The sequence below is a fragment of the Staurois parvus genome, unplaced genomic scaffold (assembly GCF_062004578.1).
Source record: "Staurois parvus isolate SC_StPar_1 unplaced genomic scaffold, SC_StPar_1.0 ptg000601l, whole genome shotgun sequence".
NCBI classification, from domain to species: domain Eukaryota; kingdom Metazoa; phylum Chordata; class Amphibia; order Anura; family Ranidae; genus Staurois; species Staurois parvus.
This window is the reverse complement of record NW_028318397.1, coordinates 1,228,017-1,240,191: the sequence shown is the minus strand read 5'-3', so window position 1 is coordinate 1,240,191 and position 12,175 is coordinate 1,228,017. Positions and strand designations below refer to the sequence as shown.

General features: G+C 43.1%; 1 protein-coding gene across 1 annotated transcript in view; it reads right to left on the bottom strand.

Annotated features, from left to right (window-relative positions):
• MOB4 (MOB family member 4, phocein) overlaps window positions 1-12,175 on the bottom strand; it is a 36,089-nt gene extending 23,914 nt beyond the window's left edge. The window contains exons 1-2 of the mRNA XM_089692699.1: window positions 12,037-12,175; window positions 3,347-3,409 (exon numbers count right to left, since the gene is read on the bottom strand). Of these exons, the coding sequence (XP_089548825.1) occupies window positions 3,347-3,409; window positions 12,037-12,147 (174 nt within the window). The 5' untranslated portion in view covers window positions 12,148-12,175. The remainder of the gene's footprint in view (window positions 1-3,346; window positions 3,410-12,036) is intronic.

Below are 12,175 nucleotides of genomic sequence, written 5' to 3'. Positions count from 1 at the left end.
CTGGAAGAAGGGGAGTATCAGAGAAGTCAGGATCAAACAGTATTTTTACACAATGCAGAGGATTAACCCCTTAGGTTCCACAGTGAGTGTAACAAGCATGCTTTACTGCATATATAGACTGATTTAACAGCTGTGGGCTTAGTAACACTTTAATAATATCCAAAATTATAGCCAAAGGCTAAAATAGTAATGACAAAAATAATGGTACTAAAACAGTACAGGAATATTATTTCAAGCTAATAATATTCAAAATTAGAGTTAAAGGCCTAAACGGCAATACTTCAATCTAGGGAAATTGATCCTACCTCCCCTGGGGGAAAAAGAGGAGGGGGATCATGAAACTTTTTTTCCCTGTGTGGAAACAGCTTGGTCAGAGGGTTTGTCATGCGTTCCTTTAAACCAAAGCGGCACATCATTGCTTTTTCAATCATATTTAAAGTGTTACTAAAGTCAATTTTTTTAAAAATAAAAAAACATGGTATACTCACCTGCTCTGTGCAGTGTTATTGCACAGAGCGTCTCAGATCCTCCTCTTCTTGGGTCCCTCACCGGCGACCTTGGCTCTTCTTTATCGTGTGTCCCCATAGCAAGCCGTTTGCTATGGAGGCACACAGTGTCTGGGCACTCCCGAGCTTTGTGTCTCTGGAGCCACGCTCCATAGATACATAAAGCAGGCCTTAGCCAGCAGCTCCTGCTGCTGCGCTGCTCAAGTGCTGTGTGACGAATAAAAGTGGGAAGAAGAAATGCAGCCGTGCACAGTTCTGGGTCTGTTCTCCCCCCTCTTCCCCCAAAGGGCAGAGAAATAAAAAACATGTTTTTAGCTTTAGTATCACTTTAACCACTTGTTGACTGTGCTATAGCTGAATGACTGCTACAGCACGGCCATTCAGTTCTGTCATATGACATCCTCATATGACAGAACTGCTCTTTTGGACACAGCTGATCAAATGTCACGGTAAAGGGCCAATCACAGCAGCCTTTTACCACATACCCAATCACAGCTATTAAAGATGTAAACACAATTGACGGTTATCGGCAACACTTTCCTCAGGCAGTGACAGTGTGAGGAAAGTACTGCCAATAACCGGCAAGTGTGTGAGACATCTACACTGATAATCAGGGCACTGCTTATCAGTGCAGCCCCAAAATTGCCCATCAGTGCTGCCTATCAATTGGAATCAGTGCCCAGCAGTACTGCCAATCTGTGCCCAGCAGTGCCACCAGTAAGTGCTGCCAATTACTGCCCATCAGTGCCAGCTATCAGTGCCTCTTCAGCAATGCCCACTGGTGCCATCTCAACAACGCACATCAGTGAAGAAAAATTACCTGTTTGAAAAATTTTATAATAGAAACTATATGCATAATGTTTTTATTTTACAAGCTAGCAATGCTTTCTAATATGTATCCAGACCGCTGTGCTAACAGAAAAAGGAAAAAGGCCCTGGTGCACTACCGCAACGATTGAATAAAAAGTAAAGTTTTGAACAGGTAGGAAGTGCTCCCTGTATGCATTCTGAATTACACTTTAGGCAGGGATTGCTTTTTTCCAAGGTAACACGTGTTGCTTTGTGCCTTAATGTGCACTTCATTCATTTTGAACTGGCTGCCTCTGCACCCTGGCATAGTTAAAAACCACACCCTTATTTAAGTATGCAACATATTACCATTTAAAATAAATGGCAGTGCAGCACACCAACACATGTAATGGACATTATTGCTATAGTGTGAACCTGGTCTTAATGGCTATTGAGATAAATACATTATGGGTCCATTTAATAAAGCAACAGCATGACCTTAAAATGCTGCTTTAAAAAAAACAAAACAACCTTTTGTAAGGCACAAAGCCGCTTACACTCTACCTGTCACCAATTCTAATTGACATTAGAATTTGAGAATCCATGTCACTGGGAATTATTGGGGATTTCCTAAAGTTTCCCAGGAATTTATGTTTTGCAATTCACTAGACCAAAACTCATAGATGTGAAAGGTGTGACATGATTGAAGGAAGTTTATTTTCGAACTACTTAATTATGTCACAATGTAAATGTAAAAGCTATGGTGACAGTTTAAATGTATCACATCCCTTGCTGGCCGCTGTCATCTTTTCCCTGGCTACTTCCAGGTGTCAGGCTTTCAGCCTCTTGATTGACCAGTGTGGCCAATATCATCCCACACATTCGCATGGGAGTTAGTCACTTTGGCACAGCCACAGCATACCGGGAATGTATGTACATTCAATAAAACACTGAGAGCAAGTTAAGTATGTGTTACTCCAAAAGAGACAAAGAATGTCTGCTTGCTGTATTTTACAAGTTAAGTTTATTTCCACTTTAAGGGAAAACAAAAACCCACTGGTACTAAGTAATTTACTAGGATTCAGGTGCCGTGAGAACTACTAAATATATTTATATAATGAGGTTGTTATATGGTACAATGCAATTTACAAACAAGTACAGCAACCTATTCGCTTATTTACATAGCAGTCCCATGCTTATAGAGATCACTAATGGCAACATTCAAAAAAAATATGTAGGGCAAGCACAACAAAATGAAGAACTTGGGGGGGAATTATTGTAATGGAGAAAAATTAAAGAATTTAAGGTATTTCATTTTATATATAGCTACATTGGTCCAGGCTGGACCAATGTAACTATGCATATACAGTACCATATCTGTGGGATCCCTAGAAGATAGAAATCACTGAAGTAGGCACTGCTGATTGGCTGCCCTGCTGCATTATGAACACAGGAGGTTGGCCACTTGGCACAAGTGTCATTCAGAGAATGCTGTGCGCATTTTCTCAATAAATGATAAAAACATTCACTCTTTGGATGAAGTGGAGAGGTGGGATGGTAACCTCACACTCTCCACATCATCCAAAGTCAAATTGCACACATGCCGAGCTGCCATCCTCCTGTGTTCAGAATTCAGCAGTGCAGCTGTTTATTTTGGGGCTCTGCCCCTTCCTCATCACATAACCTGAATACATGCCAAGTATATGGTTGGAAGATAGTATGTTTGAAGCAAAAATGCTTCTGGCTACTATTCTGGAGAGCAAGAATTGTATTTGTTCCCCTCTTATTGCAAATCTGCCAGCCTACACATTTTATTTTGAACATAATTAACAGACTATATACACTGCTTCTTAGTGATAACAACATCACACGATTCCAGGTAACAACAGCACAATCAGCTATCAATAGAACATTATACAGTTTTGGGTCCTGAGCAGCAGCGTATTTACTTGTGGCTTTGCTTTTTTAGGCTTCTTACAAAAATAACACCCAAGCAAAGCCACAGGCACATACACTATGTGCACGTACCCCTACATGAGTTTTCATATCACCTGCTGTACAGCCAAAGTACTGTCCATCTCTTCGAAGGATTCATCAGGCCAGTTGTAAAAATCCTGTTAGAAAACAATAGATAATGAAAATTGTAGAAGGCATACACCCCATTTCATAACAGTTAAAACAATTTCAGCATGAATGTCAACTCCACCCAACACAGATAACCTCATTGACAGTTTTGGGTTTTAGCAGATTTAATCCCCTGCTTGCTTTTTACAATTCATTGACAATGTACTGGCAGGACCTTTCTATTCTATATCAGCCAGCCTTTTTAAATGGAGGTCTATATTCATTATATTTACACAGTTGTGGGGGATGGAGTTAAAAGGTGTCGCAAAGATTAGCAGTAAGAAGTCACATCAGGATGTAATGATCATGGTCCAGACAACCCCCCACCTCAGCTTTACAAATCTATGAATTGTAGAGTAAAGAGAAGCAATATGCAGATTGAACACCTGAACAGAATATTTATAAAAATGTCTGTGCCTGGAGTTAAAGGTATCTGTTATGACTCCCAGTCTTTATACATAAATAGCTGCATATCAACATTGTAAGGACAAAAATTCTTGCTATAGTTCTTTAAAACCTCACTAAATACCCTTTTCTCTGTGTTTTTTTTTTTGCTGGTTATGTAACAGCTTAGTTCCACTCTTTCACAAAATCTTCATGGAACAGAGGCAGTGACTTGAAATAACATTTTTCACATATCGCTCCTTGGAGAATGGGAAGCATTCTACTGCTTTAGGTGAAGCTACAGGGATGACTAAGGCTACGTTCACACTAGCGTTGTGTGTAGGCGGCTGAGAGGCGTTTGGGAAGCGTTTTTACCGCCTCGGACAATTCTGCACATTGCAGCACATGGTGCTGTTCTAACGGGAGTGTTAGCATCGCAGCAAAACGGATGCCTCTGGTCGAGTCAGGAGGCATCGAAGCCTCCTATTCTAGTCTATGGTGCTGCTCCGCAAATGCCCGGCTGGCGTTTGCAGTGCGGTTGCGGGGCGTTTGCGGAGCGGTAACACCATTCAAACTTAATTATACGCGTTTGTAGGGCATTTTTAACACTCGGCGTTAAAAAACGCTCCGCAAACGCCGGACCGACGCTTGCCAAACGCTATAGGGTGTTTGGCAAGAGTTGGTAAAAAAGGCAAGTGTGAACGAACCCTAACATGCCTATATACTCCTTGCATACCATATTCTGAATAGCTAGGTTGTGAACCAGGAGCCATGTTTGTATAATGTATAATCACAGGCAAACTGCTAGACATCAGTACCTTGTCCTGTACACTAATACAAGAGAAACACTTGATGGCACAACAATGATAAACCACAAATTACCCTGGGCCTATAGCTAAGGCAATCAGCAGGTACACCAGGTGAATGGATGAGCTCATCCCTCTGTCACTCTGCTCTTCTCCAACTAGCATGTTTCTTGTTAGCACATGAGCACTACACCACAATTTATTAGCCCTTTGCACAGTGTTTTCCTCCTACGAGGCTGATACCAGGTCAAATTATTATTATTATACAGGATTTATATAGCGCCAACAATTTGCTCAGCGCTTTACAATATAACAGGAGACAATACAGCAACAATACAGTTCAATACAAGAGGGATTTGAGGGCCCTGCTCCTTGGAGTTTACAATCTAGGATGGAGGGCATTAGGTACATGCACTGTTTACATATCAAAAATAAATGTAATGTGTTTTCAAATACTGAGCTACATTAATTTGCATCTTTTGTATCTGACTACAGTTCAGATTTAATCTGACCCTGTGCCGAGTTTATGGCACCGATCAGCCATAATATTATGACCACCCACCTAAGGGCTCGTTCACACTTGGCTGTTTTGCCAACGCTTGCCAAACGCCCCTATAGCGTTTGGCAAGCGTTGGTCCGGCGTTTGCGGAGCGTTTTTTAACGCTCGGCAAACGCCGCATGCGCGGTTTAGCGGCGGTTGCTAGGCATTTGCCGAGCGTTAATAACGCCCCACAAACACCTATAATGCAGTTTGAGTGGTGTTACCACTCCGTAAACGCCCCGCAACCGCGTCACAACCGCACCGCAAACGCTGGCCGGGCGTTTGCAGAGCGGCACCATAGACGAGAATAGGAGGCTTCAACGCCTTCTGACTCATCCAGAGGCGTCCGTTTTGCCGCGATGCGCCGCGACGCAATTGCTCCCGTTAGAACAGCACCATGTGCTGTAATGTGCAGAATTGGCAGAGGCGTTTGGGAAGCGGTAAAAACGCTTCCCAAACGCCTCTCTGCCGCCTGCACACAGCGCTAGTGTGAACGTAGCCTAATACAGGAATGTTCATTTTATATCACCCGACTCCTGGGACATGTAGTTCCGGGAACCGGGCAGGCAGTTTTTATTTACCTTTAGCCTTGCTGCAGGCAAGCACCAGTCAGGTTGAAGCATTTGGATGGCAGAACTGCAGCCCGATTGTTTCCACACAGTGCCAGCCCCCCCCCACCCGTTATATATCCTGGGCTCCATTTGCCCATCTGCGGACCCGGAACTGGTTCCATGGGTTCCGGAGGTATGCCGGGATGCTGGTTTAGGGGAAGGAGGCGAGCGGACACATCCGCTCTCCTCCCCTTCTTGTCCTGACCCGGAAGTGCTGTGATGTCACTTCCGGATCCCCATTGACAGATTCCCATCCACTGAGGCTGGGAAAGAATGTAATGGGGTACAATGTGGACTGCATTGCATTCAGTGTAGTACAGAGGAGACATGTAGGGTCTTTCAGACCCTGGATGTCTCCAAAAAGAGAACTTGTCACCAAAAATCATTTTTGAACTTTGTGTCCCTATGTGATTAAAAAAAAAGTTAAGTAACTTTTTTTATTTTTAAAAAATGAAAGTTACACTCAAGCATATACCCCCCCCCCCCCAAATTTTTCAAGGCCCCCCCACCCCCACATATACACACGTACAAACATAAAAGCACTCGCTGGGGCGCCTACACATGAAAACATTGATTGCGATACACATTACATATCGCAGTGCATGCCAGAATGAGAGCAATAATTCTAGCACCAGACCCCCTCTGTAACACTAAACTAATGACCTAAAAAGGGCTTTAAAAGCATCACCTATAGAAAATATAGGGTACTAAATTTTGTTGCCATTTCACAAGTGCATACAAGTTTAAGGTTTAACATGTTGGATATCTATTTACTTGATGCAATCTGGTCTTTTATATTTTACAAAAAATTGGATAATTTATTGCTTTTTGTGCCATAAAATTAACTTAAGTGTGTTTTTTACTGAAATTTTGCATTTTCTACACCTCTGTGTTAATATTGCGTGACATACAAAATTGGAACTACCGCTAATTTTCTAGGGTCTCTGCTTTCATAAAATATATCATGTTTTGGAGTTTTGTGTAATCTTCAGGCCTTAAATTATTTTTTTAAACGTGTGCAAAAACAGCTCTGGCAGCAAAAGGGATAAAGGATAAGCCAGACACTCCCCTTCTCTAATGAGCAGCCAATCGGCGCTCATTACACTGCAAGGTTTCCTCCCTCCTGCTAGTCCCCTGGGTGCGGTGCTGGAGACAAGCAGGGAGGTAAGGAGGAGATATACAGCACAATGTTAAAAATATTAAATGTTTAAGTCGCCATAAAGCCCCTTTTGTTTTTACAAGCCCCAGACATTCCTAACAGCACCTCAGATTTAAATATGGTTTTGGTTAAAATTTCTTTTTTTTTTTTTATCAGGACAAATAGATTGTCATGAGGGACAAGTAGATTGGGGCACCGATTTAGTCCCTGGACAAGTTGTTTTCTCAAAAATTTCCACACCCCTGTAATATTAAGTAGGTCCCTACCATTTACCACCAAAATAGCCTTGACCCATCGAGGCATAGATGCCACTAGAGCTCTGAAGGTATGCTTTGGTATCTGCCACCAGGCTATCAGTAGGAGACCCTTTAAGTTATGCAAGTTGTGAGGTAGGGCATCCATGGAACAGAATTGTTTTTCCAGCACATCCCACAGATGCTATGTTTGACTGAGACCTGTAAAATAGGGCCAAGTTAAAACGTTCTTGCTGTGTTCCTCAAACCATTCTTGAACCATTTTTGCAGTGTGGCAGGGTGCAAAAAGAGGTCACTGCCATCGGGAAATACTGTTCCCATGAAGAGGTATACTTGGTCACCAACAATGTTTAGGTAGGTGGCACATTTTGGGTAACAGCCACATGAATGACAGGACCCAAGGTTTCCCAGCAGAACATTGCCCAAAGCACCACACTGCCTCTGCTGCTTTGTCTTCTTCCCATACTGCATCTTGGTGCCATCTCTTCCCCACATAAGCGACACATACACAACCGGCTATCCACATAATATACAAGAAAATATGATTCATCAGACCAGGCCACCTTCCTCAATTGCTGTGTGGTCCAGTTCTGATGCTCACATACCCATTGTAGGTGCTTTTGGCTGTGGCCACAAGACAGCATGGGCACCCTGACCCATCTGCAGCTATTTTGGGCTATAGCCCAATACACAACAAACTGCGACATCCATTTTTTTTCTGCTTTCAACACAGCAACTGTGTAAAAACATGTTCACTTGCTGCCTAATATATCTCACTGACTATCAGATGCCATTTTAATGAGATAATCAATATTATTCACTCGGCCAATAGCCGTTTGGCGGCCGGGAAAAGGCTGTAGATTTCCGGGTGGACGCCATATGGCGTCCTCCCGCACATGCGCAGTTTTCGCGCTTGCAGAGCCATGCAGCGGCGCGATCTGTCACCGGCCGTGTACCTCGGACACGGCCGATGACAGATCTGAGTACCGGCCCCCGTTGCCGGTACCAATCACAGCAGGTCACATGACAGATGTATACAATGGATGGCTTCATTCATGCCATCCATTGTATACTAGTGTCTAGCTGTGAATGGTCACAGCGATCACATGCACATTTCATGTGATTAGCTGTGGCCAAATCACAGCTAAGCAGAAAAAAAAAAAAAAAAAAAAAAAAAAAAAAAAACCCTGACTGAATCGATGTCATTCAGGTAAATGCTTGCTTATAGCAAAGTAATTCTTTGCTATAAGCAAATTGTGTAAAAAAAAAAAAAAAAAATACTGATCACTTCCCCAAAGTAGTACAATGTTACTATGGTAACATTGTACTACTTTGGACATAGTGAAATATAAAAAAAAAAATCTTAAAAAAAAAAAGAAGAAACAAAATGTAATAAAAAATAAATAAATATATATACACCGTATTTTCCAGCGTATAAGACGACATTTTAACCCCTGGAAATCGTCTACAAAGTCGGGGGTCGTCTTATACGCCGGGTGCTGTGCTGAAACCTTACCGTACTTCCGGGTTGACGCTACTGCGCATGTCTTCGGCAGCAGTAGACGATCGCGGATCACCGTAGCTCGCAGAACTGCATGAGACGTCGGATGCAGCAGTGCTCGATTGAGCTTGACTGAAACTGTGATATGCAGAGAAGGGATACACAGTGATTCTGCGCATGTCACAGTTTCAGTCACGATCAATCGAGCACTGAGCGGCTGCATCCGACGTCTCATGCAGTTCTGCGAGGAATGGTGATCAGTGATCGTCTACTGCTGCCCTAGACATGTGCAGAAGTGTCAGCTCGGAAGTACCGGTATGGTACTGCTGCATCCGACCTTGTCCCCTTAACTGCTATGAGATACGGTAATTAATTATTAATATTATAATGTCTGTGGCAGTTCTGTGCAATTTATGGTATCTTGGAGACAGGCAGGGCTGGGCAGGCAGGGAGAGCTGACCCACCCAATCCAAGCAGGCTTTGTATGCAGTGTGCACAGTGTGCACAGAAAATACTGGTACATTGCTTGCCGTGATTGGTTGGAAGAGGGGGGTAGTCTTATACGGCGAGTATAGCCCAAACCCTATATTTTAACAGGAAATATATATATATATATATATCATTTTTTTTTTTTTTTTTTTCATACTGTCACCAGTCAGTGTCCCTGTTTACCGCCATGCCAGTTATATGATGACGCTGTACTGCACTGGTGACAGTATGTAAAAAAAAAAAAAAAAAAGTGAAACTTTTTTTAATTTTCCAAAAAAATGACAAAAAAAAATACAACTTCAAAAAACTCGCCATGCCTCTTATGAAGTACGTCGGACTGTCTACTTTGCAAAAAAGGGGTCATTTGGGGGATATCTGTACTATTCTGACATTCTTGGACCTCAAGAAATGAGATTGGCTGTCAGTACTTCAGGATTGATCAATATTCAGATCTATACCATAGTTTGTGAACTCTATAACTTTCCAACAAACTAAAAAATACATCCTAATTTGGGCTATTTTCACCAAAGACCTGTAGTAGAATACATCTCGGCCTAAATTTTATGAAGAACAATTATTTATTTGCAAACTTTTATAACAGAAACAAAGAAAAACGATTTGTACAGGGGTAATATGATATCTCTCTCTCTGGAGTCTATACCTCTTTTAATACAAGAGAGGATTTTGCTTGCTTTAGAAACCGCAGCTTAGCATTGCATGTCATTATTAAGCTTGTGATCTACCAGAACTCCCAGATCCTTCTCCACCACTGATTCCCCCAGTTGTGCTCCCCCTAGTATGTATGTACCTTCATGCATAGAATGCATGAAGGTAAAAAAAAACCTTGAGCCTTTACAGTTACTTTAATTGTCTAAAAAATATCATTGTTACAAGCCTTGCCTGTCCTTAAAAAAAAAACAATATATGTATAACTTTGGTAATGACAAAGTTTTTAGCAAATAAACAGGTCCATAGCAGAAATGTAAAAATTGCTCTGGTCCATAAGCGGTGAACAGGTGTGAGAGCTGAAGTGGTTGAGGAGCAGGGCCGCCAAGTCCTTAAAGGGTAAGTTCACCATTGGAAACATGTTTTTAGGGTGGAACATGTAACATGTTCCCATAGCCGCAGACCGCCTCCCACTCCCCCCCCCTCTCTCTCTGACAGTACAGGAAGAAGTCTACGCGTACTATCAAATTTGAAAACAGCACAGCCGTGCGGGGCTCTGCTCACACGGTCGCATCATTCATTCACGGACTTCTACCTGACCTTGATTGGTATTAAGAGATCCCAGAGCTTTCCACTTTTTAATAGGTGATTTAACAGTACTGATTGGCATATTAAAGGCTTTGGACATCTTTTTATGTCCTTTTCCATCTTTATAAAGTTCCATTACGTTGTTACGCAGGACTTTTGAAAGTTCTTTTCTGATCCCCATGGCTCAGTATCTAGCCTAGTCAGTGCTTCCATGTAAGAGCTAACAAACTCATTGACTATTTATACACTGACACTAATTGCAATTTAAAAAGCCACAGATGTGGGACATTAACCTCTAATTGGCATTTTAACCTGTGTGTGTCACCTTGTGTGTCTGTACCAAGGCCAAACATTCCAGGGTGTGTAAACTTTTGATCGTGGCCATTTGGGTGATTTCTGTTATTATTATGATTTAAAAAGGAGCCAAACAACTATTTGATAATAAATGGCTTCATATGATCATCATCCTTCAATAAAAGAGCATTTTTTGGCATGATCAGTCATATTTTCAATATCAATGCCAAAATTTCACAATTTCTGCCAGGGTATGCAAACTTTTGAGCACAACTGTATATAACATTTTTGGATTTAATACAGCATTAAGTACATGGATCTTTCCTGTCCAGCTGAGTTAAGCAGCTGCATGACTAGTGCTCCCATTTGTGCATATGCAAAGCACAAAATTACAGTGAGATTAGTCCTGCAGCCTCTTGGGGCGGGCGTGTGCGTGGGTTGTTCTTAGTTAGAGGAGGATAGAGAAAATGGGGGTGGCTACCTGTCCAAAAAAGTACCCACTTCCCCACCCCCTTCCCCCTAAGAAAGATGCAAATTAGAGGTTAGGGGAGGAAGAGGATGAAAGCTGCTTTGATTTTTGGGTAAAGGTCTGCTTTGAGATCAACTTAGGCTCTGGCTGCTAGTCTTGTGAGATCTGGTGATGCTCACTGTTCTGGCAGCTGGAGGTGAAGCTGTACCCGAGGACCTGCAGTGCAAGTATCTCCCTGCTTCCCCCTTATCCATTCAGTGCTTCTTGATCAGCCATCAGAGAAAAAGCTCTGACATGAGGAGGAAAATCCCTGCGTCTACCAAGATGGCCACCTTCACACAGTGAAGAACAAGGCATGGCTGGTCAGTGATGGGCAAACAGCTCATGTGCAGTGAGCAGCCCTCTGAGCTCTGCCTGATTGCGTCCATCTTCCACAGTACAGGTCTTCTTTATTGGGGTGTAAAATGGAATGCCTGCTCCTGAACCCCCACCCATTGACATGACATAGACTGGCAACTGCCAGGTCTACAGGATGTTCAGCTGTCAGCTCACTACTGGTAGGGGGAGCGCGCACGGCCAGTACGAGAGCGAGCACGCAGCTGGTGGAAGTGGCAGAGCAATGTCCTGAACGACAAACCCATTCCCACAGCTGAGCACAGCCACCCATCCCCGTCGGGGAGTACACCCCTCTGTCACCCCCTCACACACCACATAAACCCCGTGCGGGAGACGCACACCGATACAGCTCGCTCCACACTGCGGGTTATGTGTTCTCACCCATCTCTATAGGCGGCGGACTGAGCATTCCTATGCCGCACTGAGCCGTGTACTTCGCCCGCTGTCGGGAGACATTACCTGAGCTTTGGTGCCCGGCCTATTTCTTCTCAATACAGCGGTGCCTTCCGCCATTACCATGGTAGACGCTACAGAATGCGGAGATCCGAGGGAGAGTGACGTCACGCCCATGTGATCTAGGGGGCGCGGCCTGGGCTGG